The sequence below is a fragment of the Engystomops pustulosus genome, chromosome 4, assembly GCF_040894005.1.
Source record: "Engystomops pustulosus chromosome 4, aEngPut4.maternal, whole genome shotgun sequence".
NCBI lineage: Eukaryota > Metazoa > Chordata > Amphibia > Anura > Leptodactylidae > Engystomops > Engystomops pustulosus.
The window spans coordinates 99,495,172-99,521,334 of NC_092414.1; the positions used below are offsets into that span (position 1 = coordinate 99,495,172).

General features: G+C 40.8%; 1 protein-coding gene across 1 annotated transcript in view; it reads right to left on the reverse strand.

The window, feature by feature from the left end:
* CNTN1 (contactin 1) overlaps nt 1-26,163 on the reverse strand; it is a 113,667-nt gene that overhangs the window by 25,080 nt on the left and 62,424 nt on the right. Inside the window, exons 3-9 of the mRNA XM_072146872.1 lie at nt 24,166-24,288; nt 13,977-14,103; nt 13,696-13,868; nt 6,020-6,115; nt 3,933-4,139; nt 2,286-2,382; nt 108-289 (exon numbers count right to left, since the gene is read on the reverse strand). Of these exons, the coding sequence (XP_072002973.1) occupies nt 108-289; nt 2,286-2,382; nt 3,933-4,139; nt 6,020-6,115; nt 13,696-13,868; nt 13,977-14,103; nt 24,166-24,217 (934 nt within the window). The 5' untranslated portion in view covers nt 24,218-24,288. The remainder of the gene's footprint in view (nt 1-107; nt 290-2,285; nt 2,383-3,932; nt 4,140-6,019; nt 6,116-13,695; nt 13,869-13,976; nt 14,104-24,165; nt 24,289-26,163) is intronic.

The window sequence follows — 26,163 nt, forward strand, 5'->3', positions numbered from 1 at the left end:
ACAACCTTCTACCAAAGGTTACGCTACATACAAGAAGCCAAAACATTTTTATATTTAACATATTCATATTTACATATTTTGTTTCAGAAAAATAAAGGCTTTCTTACCCTGTACATAAACATAAGCTTTGTGTGTATCCCTTCCCTTAATATTTTCGGCCTCACATTCATAAGTCCCTTCATCTTCAGGTTGAATATTAAATATTTTAAGCACAGCACCTGAGGCACTAACTTCCGCTGAGGCAGGCATTGGTTCATTTACTTTCCGCCATCTTATTACTGGTACAGGACTACATGTGGAAAATGAAAAATATAAAAAGGTTTACTTTTTATTCAAGAGTCTACAAAATGTACACAGAAATTACCTTCAGTTCCTTCCTCAAATTGCAGTTGACATATTTCTGAGATTTATCCAGACTGGTCTTGCAACTCTTCCACATAAGATATGCTTCATTTATTAAAAAGGCACATTTATGATACTAAGGGCTCAGGTGCATGAACATGTGTGCTTGTGGGTAGCAAACAACTGCCACAGCAATAGGACCTGCTCTTTAATTTGTGTTACAACCAGTCGGCATGTTCACAGTGTGGCAAGGCACGGTGCATGCACAGCACTGTGAACATGCACAAAATAAGGCTATTGGACTGTGAGCTATCCATAGTTTGGTTGGCTAGCTCAAGGACTCTCCACACGGTCATGTGCATGAAGCCTAGATCTGCTCGAAATTACATAAATGCTAGGAGCTAAAATATAATTTGTGGAGTAAGCTAAAGGAAAAATACCACCACGGGTCTACCTATTTAGAGTTAATCCTTTAGTCCCCCAATTTTTAATGGCAAATTTACTGAAGAGGCTACAGGGGGGTGAAGTAGCCGGAGCTGAGGCTACATGGTGCTCTCTGCATATACACAGAACGCAGCTTCGTGGACAAGGGTGCACAGCTCCTCATAGCTGCGTGCTTAAGATGTATTGTTGGGGATCCCAAGAGGCTACTTGGGCGTGGAATAGCCGCACCGTGTAACCTCAACTACTCTACGCCCCAATAGCTTCTATAGTAAATTTGCATATGAGGATCATTAAAGGAAACCTACCACCACGAATATACCTATAAAGGTAGATCGGGTGGTAGGTGGATCTATAGGATGTGAGGATAGCGGCTACTCCACGCTCCAGTAGCCTCCTCGTCCGACAAACCTGCTGTCTGCTTCTAGCTGTGCGCCAAAGATTTCGGGTTGGAGGAACAAAGAGGCTACTGGGCATGGAGTAGCCGCACATTGCAGCCTCATCTCCGGCTACTCCATACCCCAGTAGCCGCTTTAGAAAATGTACATATTCCATACCCCAGTAGCCGCTTTAGAAAATGTACATATTCTGATAATAAAAGTTATCAAAAAAGTGCAGGGATGTGAGGACTAGCCCTTCAAAGGGCTATCCTCACTTCTAATAGATCTATCTACCACCCAATCTACCTTTAGGTAGATTTGTGGTGGTAGGTTCCCTTTAAAAATTCTTAAAGATATGGGCAGTAAAGTTTTAGCCCTAAAAAGGGCTATCCTGTTACAGATTAGAGGAACCTGCCACCGGATCTACCTTAATAGATAGATCTGTGGTAGGTTTCCTTTTAATCAATTTTGCAGAACTTTATCACATGTTACAGTCACTAGCTTTTAAACGAATGTGCATAAATCAATAGTAAAAGTGAATACAATAATTTTTGTATACATTTTTTACATGTAGAGTGTCACTTTTTTCATTTACTCAGCTCCTCTCATGTTCCCTCCCTCACTATAAAATGAGTTTCTCCCTGAAAGCAAAATATCTTGCTAGCTGCTCACTGTGCTGTCATATTAAAAAAAAAAATCCACAAGGAGAAGCAATAGGGAGGAATAGGTCACAGTGACTGGGTCTCCAACCTCAGAGAGGGCTGTGCTCTACTCTGTAGTTTAGTTAACAGAAAAACAGAGTCATACTATTAATGATTCCCCTCCCTCTTTAATCTAAAAGTTTCAAAACAAGTATTTGATATTTTTTTAAACCAGGAAACTGATGTTCTGCGAAATACTTTCCAGTATTTACATATCGATTAAGATATCTGGCTACTGTTGAAAAACAGAAGGGACCAAAATAACAACTTTTTTATCATTTAGGGACAAAGCTGTTCTTTTGGACAGAGCATACAAGAATGCTGATACAGATGGCTACTTTGTCATAAAAGCAAATCTGTAAAGGCATTGAAGGTGATTTTTTAGCAAAAAAAAAAAAAAACAAGCTACTACAGTACTTACTTTCCCAATGCAAAACACTCCAAAGTCACATTTTGGTCTTTCAATGCGTAAGTATTTGGGAATTTAACTTGAAGATACGCAGCATAGCGCTTAGAAGCTGAAAAATAATCACAGTTAAATGTAAAAAATGCAAGCATATTTCTATAGACAGTTTCTATATACAGTAATGCTGATCGATACTAATAGACCTAGGTCCTTTTCACATAACTGTATATGGTGGCCGTACAAATGGCAGCTAGCATACAGACGCCATATAAGTACATAGTGTGCTCCATTTCATGCCAATGCCAGAAAAAAGATAGTGTGTGCACTATCTTTTGCCATGTGTATAGCCGAGCAGCACAACTCCCTATGGAGAGGGGAGAGGTGAGGAAACGCTGAACATATGCCAAGCCAACCCATCTGAAAGAAGAACAGATGGGTACTATGGTCAGATAAATAAAGGTACCAAATACTTGACCTTGATGAAAATAAACAAACTTTCTGGATTGTAATCTTCTGCAGTGCTGCAACCCTTTCATTTAAAAATACCGTACATACTTGTGTATAAGGCGAGTTTTTCAGCACAAAAAATGTGCTGAAAAACCTCACCTCGCTTATACAAAAGTCAATAAACAAATAAACATATACTCACCCTCCAGCGGCCCCAATGCTCAGCGCGGCTCCTCTTCTGTCTTCCCGCGGCTCCTCTTTTGTCTTCGGACTTCTGTAACAGCCAGCATAGAAGTGACCATGTTATCTGCCAGCATACTATGACGTCAGCAGCGGCCACATCATAGTATGCGCCTGCCGGCCAAGTGCATGGCCCCGTCTTTGCCGGCTATTACAGAAAACCGAAGAGGAGCTGCGGGGAAGACAGAAGAGGAACTGGGCTGAGCATTGGGGCTGCCATAGGGTGAGTATATAAGTTTATTTTAAGGGCTGGCTGGCTGTATACTACAGGGGGCTGGGGAGGCTGTCTGTATACTACAGAGGGGTTTGGTGGGCTAGCTGTATACTACAGGGAGCTGCTGTGTGGGCTGGCTGTATACTACAGGGAGCTGCTGTGTGGGCTGGCTGTATAGCACATGGGGCTGGCTGGGCTGGCTGTATACTACAGGAGGCTGGCTGTATACTACAGGGGGTTGGCTGGGCTGGCTGTATACTACAGGGGGCAGTCTGGCTGTATACTACAGGGGGCAGGCTGGCTGTATACTACAGGGGTCAGGCTGGCTGTATACTACAGGGGTCAGGCTGCCTGTATACTACAGGGGTCAGGCTGCCTGTATACTACAGGGGTCAGGCTGGCTGTATACTACTGGGGTCAGGCTGGCTGTATACTACAGGGGGTTGGCTGGCTGTATACTACAGGGGGCTGGCTGGCTTTACACTACAGGAGGCAGGCTGGCTATATACTACTGGGAGCTGGCTGGTTATATACTACAGGGGCTTGCTGGCTATATACTGGGAGGCTTTGACCAATGGATTTCCCACCCTCGGTTTAAACTTGAGTCAATAGGTTTTCTCAGTTTTTCGTGGTAAAATTAGGGGTCTCGGCTTATACTTGGGTCGGCTAATACTCGAGTATATATACGGTAAATGGATTGAAAGATGAGCAGGATATAGAATATAACATATCAGTTTATAAACAAAACCAGTGATACAAACCTTCAGCTTGTGGCAAAAGAGATGTATGTCTGCTGAATACACTTTTTGTAATTGATGGACTGGACACAAAACATGAGTAATTTCCCCTATCGGATTGCTCTACTTTTGCAATATAAAGATTTCCATTTTTCTGAGTAATAAATCGCCTTGAATCCATAGAAATAAAATTTGGAAATTCATTTATAATCCATCTATAATTGAGGTCATCTGTAAATAGAAAACAAGCAATTGAATCAATCACATTTTGTTTTTACTTTTTAATACAATTGCTTAGCTGCTCACTTATTTTTCAGGAAATAATTCATGAAAGGCTGCTGGATAGAGACTGCTGCTTCTAATAAGAGCTAAACTGCTCAAGCCTGCAGTCACATCAAGCCTGGCAGTCACAGTTGGCCTATGGAGTGGGAGAGGCTGTCCGGGGGAAAAGCAGCGCCTTGGACCGCCCCCTCATGAATATGGCGGACTACTGTGTTGGTCCGGTGTTCCTATTGTACTTCGCTGCAGTTTATCACTGCTAAAAATATGCTAGAGCTAGGAGCTGCTTACTTTAGTGCCTTTTTATAGGGGGACAGGTCCTGTTTAACTGCCTGTATCTCTGGTTACATAGTTAATAGAACCACGAGTCTGACACGATCTTAAAGTTGAGATTCTTATATTTAATATCATCCCAAAGCATGGTTCTAGGTATTATAGCTATAGCTAAGGCGAAGCTTAAGCAAAACATGACAGATTTTTTTTTATAGGTGAACAGGCAAGATTTCACATAAATGAGGGAATTCTAAAGAGGACATTCCAAATCTGGAGACAGTTGTCCTTTAAGGACTTCTGAAGGTAGACACTGATGTGTGCTACAGTAGAACGTTATTTTGGTTCCTGTGAAGTGAGAACTGCCTACAACTCCACATAACCTTTATGATATTAGAAAAGTGCAGAGGTTCTATCTTCAAAGACTGGCATACTGCAGACTGCTAGAAGGAAGGAGATAATCTTCTTTTAGCGTACACCTTGTCTACGTTAAGGGCAGTGCAAGGACAAGAAATACTGCAAGACAAATTCACTTGCAATATAATTCATGTTCAAATATTTCACAAGGCAATACAGAATTATACATCTTTTCGTAAGGCGAATCCATTGAAGCAATATAAATGGAGATTTAGCAGAAAATTTTACTTTTTTGCAGACATCGAAGGTACATAGGATAATCAGACAGAAACCAAACACAGTGGGGGTACATATATTACTATAACATTTTTCAAATGGTTATGTGCTATGTATTATGTGAGACATTTGACTTGAAATTACACATTTTTGATTTCCCTGCTGTGTTTTGCCCGAATCAAAGGTTAGTTTGCTCCTTATCACTTCCCAGTTCCTATGGATACAAGTCTTTTAACTGCTATTGCTCTCAGCTGTGCTTGGCAAATTCCTGATGCATCTTGGGAGGACCTGAACCATAATGGACTTCAGCTAGAGGTTCAAGGTCAAATGGTGATGCACAGGTGAATGCTGACATTTAAACACATTTAAATTTCTGCAGCATGTGGGTGCATGGCAACATTTAAACTTTTGGTTAGTGCTCTGTTTGACCACTAAACCTGATTCGGTCAGCTCATCCCTAGTTATTGGTGCAATGACAATCTGGTACAAAAAGCACACCTTTTGCTACATGACTTTGTACTGAGACATATGACTAAGCTTATATGATGGACTGTATATTTGTTACACATGTACTGTACATTCACAGTACAATAGTTAGTAATGTTAAAAAACAGGTCTATAAAGGGCAACCTACAGTCCCACAGTGTACAAGCAAGAAAAACCTAATTTTCATTTGTTTATTTTTTTAAATCTTGTACCCATTGCATGTGAATTCAGTTGTATTTTTTTTAAAAAGTCAAATTATATATAATATCCATTTTACATGTATACTACAACTCAACAGTTTCTTAGGCAACAGAATCCTAAAATGATGCATTAAGATGACTATTCCCTGTAAATAGCCAAATCTGACCTTCCTTATGCCCTGAGAAAAGCAGTGTCATATATTTAGTTTATTTCAGAAATTAGACTATGTACTGATCATTCACCTGGGAAGTGTGGAGGTGGGTCACAGATCAAGGTTATTCCAGTTCCTTCCTTTACTTTCACTGCTGGGCGTTCATCTACAGGAAATGGATCTAGGTCTGTGTGAAAAATAAATAATAATTAGAAAGTAATTCTAATTTCATAATCATTTTTTACTTTCATAACAAACAAAATGTTTCTCATACTACATCCCATCCCAACTACATCTTTCCAAAGTTATTCCATTTTCTATTGTCAGAAATACTCCTCAGAAATAACTGAAGTAAAATCAGTAAATCAGATTCCTATAAATAAATCCAAAGAGCTCTATATAGTGTGTACATACAGTGTCCATAGAGTGACTAGCCTGTCAGCTTCTATCACAGGGAGGAGCATGGAATAAGTGGTGGAAACCAGGAGTGAGATAGACAAAGTGGATAGTCTGTGCTGTGTGAGCAATAAGGTTGAGCAGCTTCCCTGCTGGGTAGATAATACCAAGCAGATAGAAAGTTGCTGCAGAGAAGTGCTTGACATAGCGTAAGGTAGAGGGAGAGACAGACAGAAAAATATTTTTCAGAATCACAGACTGAAATGGAGCAACTTATAAGGAACAGGGCATATCTTGTGGCTCACTATTTGTTGCAGGAGACTTCTGCATCCACAAATACTATGATACAACTCTCCTGCTAGGTACACAAAGCGATCATCACATGAGTTTTCCTGCTCAATCCAGAGTGAGCAGAGAACAGCAAAATATTAAGTGGTCAAGCAATAAGTAGAAATTTAAAAATGTAGTTTCTACCATAAAATTTATACATACATTCTGATTTGTGTTTATTAGCCTATTGCAGCGGTGACGAACCTATGGCACTGGTGCCAGAGGCGGCACTCCGAGCCCTTTCTGTGGGCACCCGGGCCATCACCCCAGCATACCAGACAGGACTCAAAGAATCTTCCTGCAGTTGCAAGCCACTTAAAAGATGCTGCTTCCAGATATATTTTGATACTTGCATCTCTGCTTCAAACTGTAGGAAGAGGGAGAATGAGTAGACAGGGCTGAATTATCTTTGGAGGACTTCCTGCTGGCCCCACGATTCTCTGTGTACAGAGGGACACTGGAAAGAAGCTACAATGATGCAGATTTTCCATCTTTCTACTGTGTTGCTGTCCTCAGGAGGCCAATCTGATTGAAAGTTGTTGAAGAACAGGGAGCAGTAACTTACTGCTTTCATTTTTGGTTGGCACCTCGCAATAAGTAAAGGGGGTTTGGGTTGCATTTTGGGCACTCGGTCGCTAAAAGGTTCGCCATCACTGGCCTATTGGTTACCCAAAGTCCCAGGCATTCCCTTCATTGCATTTGTATGACAGTAATTGCCTGTGCTGCTTTCCCAAGGGGCTGAAATATTCTCTGCATGTACTTTGTAAACCACTACCCGATATGGAGTTTCATTGTAGTTATACACTCACCGGCCACTTTATTAGGTACACCATGCTAGTAACGGGTTGGACTCCCTTTTGCCTTCAGAACTGCCTCAATTCTTCGTAACATAGATTCAACAAGGTGCTGGAAGCATTCCTCAGAGATTTTGGTCCATATTGACATGATGGCATCACACAGTTGCCGCAGATTTGTCGGCTGCACATCCATGATGCGAATCTCCCGTTTCACCACATCCCAAAGATGCTCTATTGGATTGAGATCTGGTGGAGGCCATTTGAGTACAGTGAACTCATTGTCATGTTCAAGAAACCAGTCTGAGATGATTCCAGCTTTAAGACATGGAGCATTATCCTGCTGAATTGTGGTCATAAAGGGATGGACATGGTCAGCAACAATACTCAGGTAGGCTGTGGCGTTGCAACGATGCTCAATTGGTACCAAGGGGCCCAAAGAGTGCCAAGAAAATATTCCCCACACCATGACACCACCACCACCAGCCTGAACCGTTGATACAAGGCAGGATGGATCCATGCTTTCATGTTGTCGACGCCAAATTCTGACCCTACCATCCGAATGTCGCAGCCAAAATCGAGACTCATCAGACCAGGCAACGTTTTTCCAATCTTCTACTGTCCAATTTCGATGAGCTTGTGCAAATTGTAGCCTCAGTTTCCTGTTCTTAGCTGAAAGGAGTGGCACCCGGTGTGGTCTTCTGCTGCTGTAGCCCATCTGCCTCAAAGTTTGACGTACTGTGCATTCAGAGATTCTCTTCTGCCTACCTTGGTTGTAACGGGTGGCGATTTGAGTCACTGTTGCCTTTCTATCAGCTCGAACCAGTCTGCCCATTCTCCTCTGACCTCTGGCACCAACAAGGCATTTCCGCCCACAGAACTGCCGGTCACTAGATGTTTTTTCTTTTTCGGACCATTCTCTGTAAAACCTTGAGATGGTTGTGCGTGAAAATCCCAGTAGATCAGCAGTTTCTGAAATACTCAGACCAGCCCTTCTGGCACCAACAACCATGCCACGTTCAAAGGCACTCAAGTCACCTTTCTTCACTGATGCTCGGTTTGAATTGCAGGAGATTGTCTTGACCATGTCTACATGCCTAAATGCACTGAGTTGCCGCCATGTGATTGGCTGATTAGAAATTAAGTGTTAACAAGCAGTTGGACAGGTGTACCTAATAAAGTGGCCGGTGAGTGTATACATATCATACTATTCACAGATCTCATTAGTATCATCTTTGGGATTCCCCTGGTTAATAAAGATAAATAGAAGCTATAGAAAAAATATTTTCACTAAAGTTTCACTCTCAGGTTGAAAATTGGGTCTGATGCAGTGGAGTTCTAGATGACATTTTTGTTTACGTGTTTCACTCCTTTCACTATCATGTTCAGTCATAAAAGAACAAAATTGTAACATTGAGTAAGCATCATGAAATATCCTGTAATGTGTTAAACTAAATAAAAAACAAACTAAAAAAACAGGGAGAGAATGTTTGCTTAAGGACAAGGCTTTTTTTATAATAGATTTGGGCCTTACGGCTTATTCTTGTTCTATGGCTTGGAGTGCATGTTCTAGAATTCTTAAGCAAAGTACCATTTCCATAGCAACAATCTTCCGGGAGCACTGCCAATGATTGTATTTGACATATTCCTTAAATATTACAAGGAATATCAGAACAGGGACTCAATCATTTTCTAGTACAGGAGAGTCCAACCTGTTCCTTCATTCTGCCCAAGTGTTTCCTGTACAATAAAAATAATTTCACTGCACATCATTGCATGATTTCATCTTCATATGTTTATATGGAAAGATATTATATATTAAAACATGATTTCCTCTATTTGCTCCACTCTCACTTCTAGAAGTAATGTAAAGGCTAAACTTGCAGGTATATGGTACTTCAGCACATCTTGGTTTTTCCATTTGCTTTGGGTGGTACAAGTCTCTCTTCAGGGTCCAATATCATCACAGAAAGTTCAAATCCCTGGTTAAAAGGCCTGGCCTAAATGAACTACGATTCCAAGGTGATGCACATGAAATATGGCAAAGTTATGCATATAGGAAATCTTGCTCAGCTTAGACAGCCGACTTGAATTGGAAATAAAGTGAACCTATCAGCAGAAATTGAACTAATAAACCACTGCCAAGATGTTGTCAAGTAGCTGAACATCTTTAATATCATGTTTCCTTCATAGTCCAGTGTGATGTCATCCAGAAAAACAACTTTAGAGTGACATATAAATTGGTTGTATAAAGTCACGTAATGGAAGAGTTTAGCACTGAAGCCAAGTTCTCCTACCTTAGATCACTCCATCTGCTGTGACTGACATCACGAACCAGACTTTAGGTAATATGGTCAGTGATATCCCTGGACACAGGGCTATCATTTACAGTAAAGAGGACATGCTGATGCAGGAAGTGCTCGACTTCATGGATCAAACTCTCAGACTTTATGCAACCAATTGGAAGGTGTGAAGCTGCTTGAAAACATATACTTAGAGGTTTGTTAGGATAATTTATGTGAGAGGTTTCATTTCAATAGTAATCTTATCTGTTAACTAGATGTCCTAAAAATGATTTAGAAAGTTAAGACTGACTAATGTGAAGAAACTCTAGATGTTAATTGATGCATATTTTAAATTCCTATGTCTTGCCCTATTAGATATACTTGTCACATCAAAACCATTAGGTAGCCAACCATAAATACACATAAAGAATAAACAACTCCTGACTGCATATTACAGACAAATCCTGTGTCATAATCTTTAGATATAAAAACAAGCTTGAAGGGAACCTGTCATTAGAAAGGTAATTTTTTACATGGTGACAGGCTCCAATAGCCCCTGGCATGTTGATATTAACCGACACTAGTTTTCTGCTCAATGACCGGACTCGATTTTTCAAATCTGACATGTCTCATGATAATTGGTTATAACTTCGGATCGCTTTAACATATCCCGGTGATTTTGAGAATGTTTTCTCGTGATACATTGTACTTCATGTTAGTTGTAAAATTTAAATGATAAGTTTAGCGTTTCGTTCTTAAAAAAAGTGAAAATTTGGCAAAAGTTTGTAAAAATTCTTCATTTTCCAAGTTTGAAATGTTCTGCTTTCCAGACAGGAAGTAAAACTACCCAAAAGGCTTGAGAATTAACATTTATGGAATGTCTGCTTTATGTTGGGATGATATTTCGTGTCATTTTTCCAGGATGTTATGAGGCGCAGAACTTTAGGTGCGATTTTTCTCATTTTCATGAAAATTGCCAAAACTCACATTTTGAGGGACAACTCGGCTTTCAAGTGACTTTGAAAGGCCTAAATAATAGTAAAACCCCATAAATTACCCCACTACAGAAACTTCACCCCTCAACGTATGTAAAACAACTTCTATTGAGTCTATTAACCCTTTAATTTCTGGACCTTTAGAAACTTTTACATTTTTTTGGAAAATACATTAATTTAGGCCAAAACTGACAGTTTCATAATAAATAAAATGATGAAACGCTCTACAACTTTTGATGCCCAATTTCTCCCGAGTGTAGAGATACCTCATATGTGGTGGTAAACTTCTGTATGGGCGCACGGCCGGGCATAGGATCAAAGCAGTGTCATGTACAGCAGATTTTTATTGTCACATTGTACAAGCTATAAATTTTTATTTTTTTTTGGTAATGTGAACATATGAGGGCTTATTATGTACGGGATGAGGTACAATGTATAGATAATTCATTTTGGGGGTCTATAGCTTATTAATGAGATTTTATTAACTATTTCACGGGAGACACAAACAAAATCATCAATTTTTATTTTGGATTTTTAGCCCTTTTTTTCCCCCGCTCACCATAACGTAAAAATAATATTTTATCTTTATTCTCTGGTTCACTACGATTGCGGTGTTACCTCATTTATATAGTTTTTCTTATCTTTGCTCAATTTTACTGAACAAAACCAATATTGGAGAAAATCGCATTGTTTTTACTATTGATTTTCAGGGCCATAACTTCTGTATTTTTCGGTTGTCAGATCTGGTTGAGGGCTTATTTTTTGTGAAAAGAGTTGTTCTATTCAGTCGTATAATATTAGGGAACTTAGCTTTTTTGATCACTTTTTAGAACATATTTTGTGATGGTGTTTGATGAAAAATTGTATATTATGGGAAGTTTTTTGTGTTTTTATTTTTACGTCGTTCACCGAGCGGGTTCAATATAGATTTAGATTTATTGTACAGATTAATACGGACGCGGTGATACCAAATATGTAAGTTTTTTAATGTTTTTGTGTTTTATATACTTTATTTGCATTATATGTGTAACTGGGGAGATTATGGGACTTCTATTTTATTTATTTCTTTATTAATTATTCTAAAATTATTTAATCTTTTTTTTTTTTACTTTTTATACATTTTCCTTCCTTTGGCTTGAACAAGCGATCATCAAGCCTTTACACTGCAATACACTTGTATTGCAGTGTATTACGTTAGTAACTGAGCATGTCCCGGCAGGACCCGGCGGGAAGAGAAGCCGGCAGCCTCGGGTCACTCGCCGGACCCGGGGGCAGCGGCAGGAGGGATTGGATCCCCCGGTAAGCACACCAGGGGGGTCCGATCCACGCGGGACACGCTTACACGCCGCGGTCATGCTTGACCGCGGCATGTGAGGGGTTAAACACCCAGGATCAGAGTATTATCACAGCCAGACACCAGCACCAGCGAGACCCGGAGTCCCGAAATCTTCTTCTGACGCGCTGCCATAGAAAGGCGTCGCGTCAGAAGAAGTACCCTTAATGACCGCCGTAGAATCCCGATACGGTGGTTATTAAGGGGTTAAAAATGTATTTTCTGTGAATCCATTGCTTTTTAATTGTTTCTTTAACATGACCTGGCTCCCTGCCAGCAGTGTGCGGGGAGTCCTTGGAGTGTTTGGGGGGGCAGAAGTTCACAAGAGAATTGCTTGTGGCAGAGAGCTGACCTAAGCAGGTGGAGGGAGAAGGGGAGAGGCTGAGAGAGGGGGAGGTCAATGAGTGAGGAGGAGAGGAGGAGACATTGGGGAGCGGCGACTCATGTTGTTTGAACTGCCTCACACTGGGACTCCCCATACACTGCTGACACTGAGCCAGGTTATGTTTAAGAAACTATATAAAAAAAGCTATGGAATTATTCAGATACACAAAAGGCATCTTTGAAATCAACAAGCCAAAGGCTATTGGAACACTTATTATCATTATTATCAGGGGGGACAGGAGGGCCCCACCAAAGCTGCATGTTTAGAATATCCTGCCAAACCTGCAGCAGCCAGGGACCTACAGTTGATATTGTCCCTAATACAGCAGAACAGAGCAGGTGATTATTGTTTTGCTGTATCTAAGTTATGAGGAAGAAGCTGCAGCTGACGGAACATACCAATAATTATTGCCCCTCCTTTTCGGAGTAGAGATGATTATTATGTCCTGTAGGTGGCAGCATCACTCATTGATGCTACTTCCTGTCTGGACTGGAGAACGTCAACAGAAGGGCAGCCCTGGACTGGGATAGAGAGGAGGAGAGAAATTAGGGCTGTATATATGCTGTATCTATGTATTCTTGGGGGCTGTGTATATTTCTATGTATTCCTGGAGATGGCTGTGTATATATATCTATGTATTCCTGGGGTGGCTGTATATATATATATATATATATGTATTTATCTACGTATTGTTGGGGAGGCTTTGTATATATTGTTGGGGAGGGGCTGTGTATATATCTATGTATTCCTGGAGGTGGCTGTGTATACATCTATGTATTGTTGGGGGAAGCTATGTATATATGTATGTATTGTTGGAGAGGCTGTGTATATACCTATGTATTATTGGGGGCTGTGTATATCTATGTGTTACATGAGGAAGGCTGTATATCTATCTCTGTGTTACAGGGGCCTGTGTATATATCTATGTGTTACTGGGGGTGGCACTGTATTACTGGTTACTGGGGAGTTGTACATATTCATTACAAGGGGGCTGTATATATTACTAGCAAGATTTACTTTTCTGAAAAAAATTGTGGGGAGGGCCCCCATCAGTTTGCTCCCAGGGACCTTTAATCCGGCCCCAATTATTATTATTTATAGTGCACCATTAATTCCATGCTGCTGAAGACAAGTTCCCTTTAAAAAGAAACATAGGCGGTGTCTATTTTATGAAATATTAATATAGACTAGATAAAAAGAAGCTGTTTTATATTTAATGACTTATTATGCAGTTACTTATGGCACTTACATCCAAAATTTAGGCTGGCTTCCATGCTCCTGATTGTTCCATATTCATTTGTAACTATGCAAACATATTTCCCAGAATCTCTTGACTTTTGTGGATTGTTAATGACAAGATTTCCTCCAATCATGCTGTAGTGTGGATTTAGAAGATCAATGTCCCATTCATTGAATCTCCACCTAAAAATATGCAAACCAACACCGTAAAAATATAAAAATCACTATATAAACACAGTGCATATTTCAATAAAATACATTTTGTATTTGTAATTTATCATTTCCATTTACCTGTATACTGGAGTTGGGTTCGCTCTGGCTCTGCAATTCATTGTTATTTTCCCATCTGAAGATTCTTCAGGGTGTATAGTGTCAATAGGCTGCTCTTCAAAAACTGGTCCATATCTTTTTCCCTCTTCTAAAACACATAACAAAATAAAAGGTTTATATTCTGAATCAATATAAGTGTCAACAGCATATCAGGTATAAGCAAAATAATGACAATCGTTACAATGTTCTGCCATTCCATTAGAAAAAAATTACTGAGTATACTTCCCGCTTTGGGACTCAAGGAGCATTTGAATGAAGGAGTTTGGGTTTGTGTTCGCAGGTGTAATCTCTCCTGTAGCGCATGTAGCACAATGCAACGCATTATAGGGAAGTGACATTCCCTCCTAGTGTTTAACAGTAACTAAAACAAGCAAGTTAACAGTTAGATTGTAATCTAATTTCACTATCTGGAAATGAATGCTTGGAAATGGATTCATTCCAGAAAGGTCTTTAAAGATAACCTAGATGACTGAAGATAAAGTTGTTGGAATAGCCTTATTTCAAAAGGATGTGTAGAATGAGCCATGCAGAGAGCTGAGTAAGAGCAGAGGTCAAAGAAAACTGGTGTATTATCATCTGTGTTTAGAGCCATGGAGCTTTGTGCAGAGACCAGAGACAAAGCAGGTCAGGATACAGTAACCTGTGAACCTGAATTTCAAGCGAAATTGGCAGGGTTGAAAACATGAGATTTAGTAATATAGAGCAATGTTTTGCTCTCAGTGCAGTACATGCCCTAATCAATAGGGCATGCAACCTTGTACTGCAAGTTTTAAACAATATTGGGTAAAATATGACATTGTGAGTTATAGGGAGCACCATTTTTGGAATGATCCCCCCTTCTCTATAGCAAACCCAGATAAAAATTCCCAAGTAAAATATGAATAACTTGATACCAGACATTTTCACTAAATTGGATGTGCTACAACCGTGCCAATGCAAAGGGTAGGTAGTTGTTGCGAATAGCATCCTCTCCATGTAAGGAGCAGCCTAGGGAGACTAAGCATCTCACTAGGAGATCTCCAACAGTGGGGAACTTCGTAATTGCAGCTGGTACCACTTCCTGGGAGGGCAAGAGTTAATATATCAATTGTCTGTAACCAATGATATGCTGTGTTCGTACTGTAGGCTGGAGAGTGCTGCCACTTCACTAGTGAAGTATAAAAAACCCTTGTGGGTGGGTGGACATAGTCAGTTCTGCAGAGTCAGTCTAAGCAGAAGCAGAGGAGAGTGCAGCACCTGCCTGTGCTGCACAAGCCATTGTCACATTACCAGTAAGTAGAGGTGTCTCAGGCCAGCCCCAGAGCAGAGGTCCACTGTCCACACTCGACTCCATTTTACCCAGCCTAGCCTGAAGTTACTACCAAGATGTGAGGGACTCTTCCTGCGGACCAGCTATCTCCAACCAGCTTTCCAGCCTGCTGAACCTGTTGAAGTTAAGCCGTTGCCTGTTGCTGAAGTTCAATAACTTGCACAACGTGCCTCCCTGTGATCCCTGCATCAGGCTGCTTCACCATCACTAACTCCCCATCCTCCATCACCCAGGGATTTCCATATACACCTTATGGGTTTCCCGAGGGAGAAACCTCTTTCATCAGCCTCTCCCTCCATTATTCTTGCACACACAACCTCTTGAAGACCTGCCAGGCTGTAGGCCCGTCCTCCGGTCCCAATACCAAGCACCCCAACCATAGCGTGCCCAAGGCTGCATAAGCCAGCCACTCCGGTATTCTGGGCCTTCTGTCTACAACCACAGAAGAAAGGGGAGGCCCCACTGGGGGATGATGCAGATGTACTAAATGTCCTAATGGGGGCCTACATGTCGATGAAACAACATATACTAAAGGGGGGCCTGATAATATCCATTAATAGTGGATATCATAGGGAAATACATATCAAGATCCTCTCAAAAAATATACAGAAACTTTATGTATTGAAAGGAAAACTACCATCACGGATCTACTTAATAAGGTAGATCCAGTGGCAGGTTCTTGAATTTATGGGCAGCCTGGTGATTTTTATTTTTTAATTAAAACTTTTGGTCCCTCCATGCCCCAGTAGCCTCTTTCAATACCTCCTGCAGGTAGTCTTCAGTGCCAAGTTAACAAAAAACATGGAAGGGGAAAAACACAGACCAAAAAGGAAAGGAATATGTGCAGAACCAACACTAACAAGAGAGTCCCCCTGGATACTAACAATGTGGGTATGTGAGTGAATGAAAGGTGTGAAATGCAGCACTACCCCAAGGGTACCACTTGAGGGAGTCAGGTCAAAATCTTCCCTTACCATTAGCCATGATAATTATTAATTAACAGGAGAAACCAATGGGCCTGGGCCACAGGGAGAACAGACTGGAACAACCCCAGCTTTGCTATATTAATTATTAAGATTATTATATATTCTTGTTACTATTGTGCTTTTATAAATAAAGTATCGGCATATTTTTATAATTATCTTGAGTTGTTGAAGTTTTTGAGATGTTGGTGAAACAAGAAACAAACTTAAAACAAGGATGATTTCACATGGTGCATGGCTGTTGTGGGGACAGTCCTTGCCAGTTAATGTATACATACAGAGACCGGTAGTGACAGATGGTGCAACAACTGAATGGGTTCGAAGAGAGAGGTAAGTATAAACTGTCTATTATTTTTAAAGCCCCGAGCCATATATAAAGAAATTTATACTCCTGGATGATTCCTTCCTTTGGAGAGCTAGGATGGCTGAAGATTGGCTGGCTGCAGCAATAGCGAATGCCGTTATTTCCAGCAACGTCAGGATAGACTAGAGTTCAGCTTCAGGTTGGCTCTGCTGCATCAGCAGCACATCAGTGTGCAGAGGCATTATTTCAGTACAGAGACAAATCACAAACCTGGTTGCTAAACCTCATGAAGATTCATTTTAGTGTAAATGGAATCATAACCCCTTATAAAAATAATGATATGCAATATGGGTTAAAAATATGCAATTAAAGTAATTCTGGGATAGGAATAGGGCCTCATTACCTGAGAATCTAGGTTGGGGAAGCCAAGTATGGGGATCAGTCCCTGTAATGCTACAGCGTGAAGGGAGTCTGGTAATTCCATCAAAGGGATACTTGGTCATTAGCATAATTTAATTTTTGATTCTAGATGGAAGGATCCAACATAGATCCACTGTGCCTCTATGAGTACCTTATATACTCAAGTATAAGCCAAGTTTTTCAGCACATTTTTTGGCTTATACTCGTGTCCGGTTACACAAAGCATGTTGGGTCCTGCAAGGGAATTCTTTCTGAAGAGATGTCAGGCAGCGGAGGAAGAGGGAGGGAATCCTTTTAATATATGTGTGGGTATATCTGCAGAGTAGGAACCACTTCATGGGGAAATCCCATCACCTGTCTATTTATGGTGTTTCTACATCTCTTAGGGCGTCCCCTGATATAATGTATATAAATTATTATGTTATTTAATTAATAATTTTTTGGGACAGACAGGACATGAACCTAATTCACAAATGTAGAAAAGTGGGAGTCCAGCATCCAGGCAAAGGGGTACTTCATACAGGTTAAAAATCCACTTTATTCAAACAGGTCAAAATCATATAGAGACGTCCTATAACAGTGGTGGCGAACCTATAGCACGGGTGCCAGAGGTGGCACTCAGAGCCATCTCTATGGGCACCCTTGCCATCGCCTCAGGGCAGTGTTCGTCAGACAGGACTTAAGGCCTCTTGCAGCCCAGGATCCTAGAAGAAAGCTACAATGATAATCCAAACTTCTTCTACTTCTTTCTACTGTATTGGTGTCCTCTGATGCCTATATAATTCAAACCTGCGAAAGAGCAGGGAGTAATAAGTTACTGCTTAAATTGTCGCATTGGCACTTTGCAAAAAATACATGGGTTTTGGTTGTAGTTTGGGCACTCGGTGTCTAAAAGGTTTGCCATCACTGTCCTATAACATTGATCTGATGCGTTTCGGTCCATTCATGGTCCTTAGTCGTAGGCTAATGGAATGTTGTAGCACAGAATATTTAAGCATATGGAAACCTGACTGGCAACAGACCATAGTAGTCACATGTCCATAGTAACCTTAGAACGAAAGAGATGGAGCCGCTTGTTTGGGGAATACTTAATACAACACAAGTCAATATATATACATAAAATGGTTTCTATAGTTTAGACCAGAGGGGAAACGAGTTTGTAATACGAATATTTGTAATACGAAATATCCCAAATGCATCATGGGAGCTCAATACCCGTGCCCAATCTCCACCAAATGGTGTTAAATGGCCTTCTTTCTATTTTCCTAGGACATGAACCTACAATCTCAGCTTTCTAGGTTTAACTAGAAATACTATTAATCCATTAGTCTATGTAGCTATCTATTGTCAATAGATGGATTTTATCTAACGAAGAGCTTCACTAGAACTTCCGTAAAGTTACACTGTCACACAAGTTTGACCCTTTCACACAACAGGACTTACTATTACGTCCTAGTGCTGCAGCTCGTGTATGGAGACAGCTCAGTATAATACAGCGGACACCCGCCTGCAACCACCTATATCGCTGCAGTTAACTTATTAAGTGCCGCAATCAAACCCGCAGACTCTACTGCCATTAAATCTGTGACAGCACAATGAATAAGGTTATTTCAGAATAAATGTAGAAAGTGAAATGAAAGACATGACAAGCTGCATGACACTGCATAGAAAGTGATTGCTGTGCTGAAGTGAAACATCTGTCACAGATCACTATGTCATGAACGCATTTCAATCGCCTTCAACTGTAACTGACCTTTATATCCGGTGCTGTCTGCGTTACTGCAGGCACAGATACTCATCCTTATGTTATATTAAAAGCTTACAATTGTGACTGTACAAACAGCATTTACAGATTTATTCACAGTTTTATCTGTGCTCATTTACTTAGTGGGGAGGAAGTTTTATTCAGTGACAACCCAGGAAAAAGTCAAATAATTAAAAAACAAATAGTATTCTATTTGCAAGAGTTGCGTATGTACATGAGAAGGCTGTGCTGTGTCAGTTTATTTATTGGGAAGTGTTTGATTCCAATTTTACTAATAAAAATAATAAAAACATGTAGGGCAGTTTTTAATTGTGGTGTCACTAAATGCTATAGGGGCTGTATATTAACTATTAAATATGATTAAATATGAGGCCTAGGTATATTTCTTATGGAAGACATTATGGGGGAATTTAACATGCCATGTCCACATTTAAAAAATAGCCCAATTTCGGACATTTTTTCCGTTTCCAACCACACAAAGCCCTTTGTTGGGCAGGTAGGATGCGATTTGGGGCGCACAGCAGAGACTACATCTGAAAACTCCACCAGGTCATTCTGGCTTCGGAGGCTGGAGCCTCTTATTATATGACGTGCTGTACTCTGGCACATGGGGGAAATTAAAGCTGTGTGTCAGCTACTGACACAGACCGCTCAAAGAAGTAAAGGGAACATTAAAATATCCCATCCCTGATATCAATGCATGAAACATTCCAGGTACATCTCTTAATTGCTTACAAAGTGGAATGTATTAAAGGAAACCTACCATTTAGAAACACCCATCATAATGCAAACATACCTTTAGACAGGTGTTGTTAGGCAGATGCCGGTGCAGGTCTTGTATTGTCCAGGAACTGAGGTGTTTCGGCGGCAAAATAGTTTTTAAATCATACTAATGAGCGTTCGTCGCACCTGTGTTCGTCACACAGAGCCATTGACACCTGGGTTTTATCCTAATTATTCACCCCCACAGCGTGACTCAAGCAGCCCTCCCTGCCCTTCCTTTCTCTCTCTCTATAGCACAGCCGCGGTGAACTAATCCGGAAGCATTGGTGTAAGTGTATAACAGTGCATTATGCACTGTTGCGCTAGAGCTCCCGAGAGCTCTGTGAAGTCACCGGCTCTCGGGAGAGAGAATGGAGGGTGGGCAGGGCTGCATAACAACAACTGTCTAAAGGTATATTTGCCTAATGATGGGTGTTTATAAATGGTAGGTTTCCTTTGAGAACAATGAAACAAAAAATAATCATTTAATAATTAAACATAAAGGGGTTTCCACTTTTCAATAAATCAGTTCCATTAAAGGGGTTGTCCGAGTTTTCAAAAAAAAACTATATGTGGCCGGGAGCGGGCTGACTAAAACAATAAAGATGTACTTACCTCCCGGTGCCCCACCGTATCCAGCGCTGCTGTCGCTCCGGTCCGGCCGCCATGTAAACAAACATGGCCGCCGGAGCAGCGCTGGACTCAGTTCCGGCCGGACCCGACAACCTTCCGGCCCCCATACACAATGCTGTGTATAGGGACGGATAGGCGTACCCGGCCATGGCCGGCCGGAAGCTGAATCCAGGGCTGCTCCGGCGGCCATGTTTGTTTACATGGCGCCCGGACCGGAGCGACAGCAGCGCTGGATACCGGAGGGCACCGGAGGTAAGTACATCTTTATTATTTTAGGCAGCCTGCTCGCGGCCACATATATTTTATTTTTTTTTTTTAACTCGGACAACCCCTTTAAATATGTCTCTGTATGTCTTTGCCTCCTTTGAGAGGTTCAGTCTTTCCCTGTTCTTACCATGCGGCTCTCTGCATATATATAGAACTTCCTGTTTCTCACTCCTTCCTAATAGCATCACCCACTGTGCCTCTTTCTCTCGCAATCTGTATCACTGACAGACACAGAAAGAGGGGAGGGGGGAGAACAAGATTAGTCATAATCTCGTGCTTCAGGCCCCTCATATTCATCAGACATGTAAACAAACATCCACAGAGAGTTTGCAGACAGCACTAAAGGAATGCTGAATGCACTTGATGAACATTCACGCACCTTAATAATCTAAAATCTTTAATATTCCATGGATGTCTGGATTTAGAATGAAACTCAAAATCAAAGTGGCAAATCAAATTTCAAGCTGATCCATCTTCATTGGAAATGCCTCAAGATAAAGCTTCTCAGTAGTGTGTGCAGCCTCTATGTGTACAATCTGCAAATGTTGGTGCTTTCTGGCAAATAAGAAGGGCAGGGATCTCCTGCCAGACTTAGATTAAAGCATCAGTCAACTTCTGGACGTCTGTGGTACTATGTGGCATTGGTGCATGGAATGAGTCATGATTTCCCAGATGTGCCATAATGGATTCAGCTCTGGGGAACAGGCCAGTCCATAGCATCAATGCCATCATCATGCAGAAACTGCTGACAAACTAAAGTCACATATAGATTACTATTGTCATGCATCAGATGAAACACAATGGGGCACATTTACTTACCCGGTCCAGTCGCGATCCAGCGGCGCGTTCTCTGCTCTGGATTCGGGTCCGGCCGGGATTTATGAATGTAGTTCTTCCGCCGTCCACCAGGTGGCGCTGCTGCGCTGAAAGTCATCTCATCGCGCCGGAATGCACCACCTCGGACCAGGTGAAGGTAAGCGCTCCCCAAGCGACACTTTTTTGGTTTTTAAATGCGGCGGTTTTTCCGAATACGTCGGGTTTTCGTTCGGCCACGCCCCCCCGATTTCCGTCGCGCGCATGCCGGCGCCGATGCGCCACAATCCGATCGCGTGCGCCACAATCCCTGGGCAATTCAGGTACAATCGGCGCAAATCGGAAATATTCGGGTAACACGTCGGGAAAACGCGAATCGGGCCCTTAGTAAATGACCCCCAATGGGTCTGTGGATCTCATCCCAATACCTAATGGCAGTCAGAGCTGTGCAGCCTGCCAAAGTCGTGCCTTCTAACGCCATTATTAACCCACTGGCAAACCGGTCATGCTGGAGGATGTTGCAGGCAGCAGCACATTTTTCATGGCATCACACAGGACCCCAGTGTTCTTGGTGTTCTTGTGAGGTGTTGGTCTGCAATCTCAACATCCACTTATGGACTTTGGGCCCTCAAACCAAATCATTAAGTCTGTTCCGGACAGTTTGAGTAGACACATGAAGTGACGAGCAGGAGGTCATACTGCACGGTTCTGGGACTGCTCCTCTTGTTTTTCCTTACGCAAAGGAGAAGGTAAAGTTATTGGTTCTGGGTTGTTGCCCTCCTATGCCCCCTTCCCCATGCCTCCTGATGTACTGCTCTGTCCTCTGGACATTGTGCTTCTTGCCTCATTAATGTGCATGAGCTGAACTACCTGAGCAACTTCTGGGGGTTGTAGACATCTCCTTATGCTACCTCTAAGGGTGAGAATAATGACATGCAAAAGTGAACAAAATAACAGCCAAATAAAAGTCTGTAGTCTGTGGTCACCACCTACAGAATACTGCTTTTTTGAGCAGTGTATATTATATATATAATTCTATATGGAGGTCACAATATATTTTTATAGGGGGAATAAAATGGAGAAACTTGCATTGCACTCTGACCCATTGATTACAATTGATTTTTCAGACTTGCATTTTTTTCACACACACTCTACTCTACTTTTGCAAGTCACGTGCATGAAAAACGCACCATACAAGTCTATGGAGATGCATCCCAAATGCATTGCACTCTGAGACACATGCAAGTGCAATGCGTTTTTCACGCATCAATTGCCACAGAAAAGATAGAGCTCAGACCCCAGTCCTTTTCACTGAACACTGAGACACTGAACAAACTCTGACTGAAAACTGATTGCACTCTGATGCAAATGTCAGTTTTTCCCTGACCAAACCCTGATCGCACCCTGATCACCAATGCAATTGTGGAAGGGGTCTAAATGTTGCATAGTGTAGAACGGAAATGCATAAATAATTTGTCTACCACAAGGTGACCGTTATCGAGCACTTGTTTTTCTTAAACAGTTTCTAGCTTTGCTGAAAGGCAGTATAGTTTTTAAAAGATTCCTTTCTTATTTATGTTTTATTGTGGACAGAGCTTTGCTATTCTTATACACTGCTTCAAATTCTACAAGCTGCCACCAGCAGGGGGAGTTTACTGTATACTGGTTTATACATAGAAGGTCACAAGAATCAGTGGTGTTAAATGTTGAACTCAGCTTTCTCTAGCAGTCCTTAACCCCTTAACGACCTGGCCCTTTTTTCATTTCCATTTTTCCCTACCCACCTTCAAAAATCTATAACTCTTTTGTTTTTACACGTAAAGAGCTGTGTGACGGCTTGTTTTCTGCATAACAAATTGCACTTCATAGTGATGGTATTTATTATTCCATGCCATGTACTGGGAGGCTGGAAAATATTTCAACTTTTTTATACTTTGGTGTATGGAGCTGTGGGTGATGTCATTTTTTGCTACTTTTGATGATGTTTTCAATGCTACCATTTTTAGGACAGTATGACCTTTTGATTACTTTTTATTGAATTTTTTATATTTTTCAAAATGGCAAAAAAGTGCCACTCTTAACTTTACTATTTTTAACGTAACTATTTTCCGTTACGGGGTTAAACACAGCGAAAAACCGTTACTATATTTTGATAGATTGGGCATTTTCAGACGCAGCGATACCTAATGTGTTTATGATTTTTACTGTTTATTTATATTTATATCAGTTCTAAGGAAAGGGGGTGATTTGAATTAATTTTTTTTTTATTATAATTTTTTTATCTTTTTTTATTTTGAGTTTTACTATTTTTCAGAGCCATAGGGTAATTTAACCCTAGGCTTTCTGATTGATCCTACATATATTACCATATACTACAGTATGGCAGTATATGTGAATTTTACAACTCATTCGTTACAATGTGCTAATCGCACATTGTAATGAAAGGGTGAAAACTACACAGACTTCCGGAGACCCAAGGCTTTCATGGCGACCGATCACTGCTTCCTGATGACAGCACGGGGAGCCACGATTGTCACCAATATGCAGTAAAGACTTAAGGGCTATGGAGAGCCCGTGAGCCCTCTCCATGCACCCACACCCAACGTGCGCTGGTTAAAGATGAAAAGAGCATAAATACACATATACTTCCCATAGTTAATTTAGGCAGGTGAACAAGGAACCCCATTCTCATGATCAACACTCCAACAATCACAAAAATTATACTTTTTTCCTGTGAATAGTGGATATGCTGATTTCACTGAACAATTGACATTTAATGTAAACTTAACAGCCAAGTGGAGACTGATGTCAAGATATTTTACTTCTAACATGACCAGATCTCTGCATCTTAAAGAAATCCAAGTAACATATCATGCTATGACATCACTTCTTACCTGCCCAGCAGAAGAATATGTACAATAAAAGTTGCGTTACAACAGGCCACATTTTCAGTGATGTTGAGTATAAAGAAATTCACCAAATGCTTCGGTTCACTTTCTTTAAGTGCTTTGTATTTACTGTAAAATAAATAAAATGGGAATTATAATGAGTTACAATATTTTAACTAATACAATATCAAAAGACTTATGCATACATGTTAGTAGGAACGCAGGGAAGGATTATAATTGATCGCTCATACACAGGATAGGCCATTAATAACTGATCAGTAGGTAGACCACCGGCTATCCCACTGCTCAGCTGAATTTCTTTTAAATGGTGGCTAGTCCGCAGTAATGGGTCATCCATTACACAGAGTACAGAGATCTCTGTTACATTCTCTGTGTATCAACTGATGAAACAGCTTATTTGTGGCATAGCCATAGCCATAGCCATAGCCATCTTCAAATACCACTTTCTAAACAGAATTAGCAGTTAGTTTAGAGAGCAGATCTGTAAGGGTGGTGGGTAATTGAAGAAGTATCCTGTGGTTACAGGGGAACATTGTTTCTAACTCCACACTCTGCTCTATGATCACATACTACATATAAGGTAAATGGATACAGTATATACTGACGGCAGTCACTGATATTCTGTGGTGAGATGTCAGTATGTACAGAGACCATTTGGTCACTAGTATAACAAAATCCTTTAGCAGGAAGAAGCCATCATGAACCAGGTGTGAGATTCTCTCTCATTGGGGTCTATCCCGAGTGGTCTTAGGGTGGAGTTATGGGGGGTGGGCAGAGGGCTGCCCACATGTATATTTAGGCTAGTGATACTAGAATCTTTCTCTTTCTTCCCGACCCCCCTGGGGTAAGGCAGCACTTACTCTAACTTTATAAGTGTAATTTTAATATAGTAGACTTTATACGTGTACCTATAGATAGCCCAGGTGTTATGTGTTTTACCATATATACATAACTGTCTGGCGTGAGTGTGTATATATTAGTGTAACTACATTTACAACCTGTAGCCATATCCCATTTACACGTGGATCTGTGCGCTGCACGTGTATTGGAGGAGTAGAAATATATAGATGCTATTGTGTATGAGCTTTTATATATACACATGTCAGGTCAGGTGCTGGATGTGACTTCTGCTATCAGGATAAATCCAGGAGCTGCTGTAGTGTTGGGATATATCGTGTATACACATTACCGGAGGTCCAGAAGGGGGCAGGAAAGGAGGCCTCTGTGTGTAGTTGTGTTCTTTATGTATTTTGTCACATATATGTTATATGTATATCTGTTATCAGTAATTAGTAAATTAATTAGTAAAGTCTTTTTATATATGAGTATCTGCGAGAGTTTTATGTTACTCCCGTGATGTATGAAGGACTGGAGTAGCTGCTTATAATAAATAACACAGACTAAGGGGTTGGATAAAACAAATGGAACCCCTAGGAACTGAGAAAAGAGAACCCGAAATCCCAAATTGTTGATATGTTATCATTATTATTATGAGGTGAAACAACTGATAATACTATCTGTGTGAAGATGTCTCTAAAAGAAGAGTGTCATTGGCAAAAAAATAGCTCCTGGAAAATCCTTAATTCCATACACAAGCTTTACATAGTTGATTAAAACTAGTCACTTGATTTCTGAGGCATTGGTATGAAATGAATCGGTCAGATGGAAGGGTCTAATTTGATTGGATTCATGGATTGGCTGTCAGGGGCTGCCAAGTCTTTTTAGCCCATTTCTTTCACTCCTATCCTGGTGTCAATTTAGTAATTAATTTTACAGTGGCATTAATTACTGTGTGACCTCCTCCATGGGTAATCTTTTCACATCACACAATCAGTAAGCCCTTGCTAACATGTAATATTTCGATATTAACAGAACAAGTACATGATATGCCTGAATACATTTATTCTGATCACTACATGTTGTATGCATTGGCTACGAACCAATGGCACACTGTGTAGTTGGGCTAACTGGTGATTATGTCAT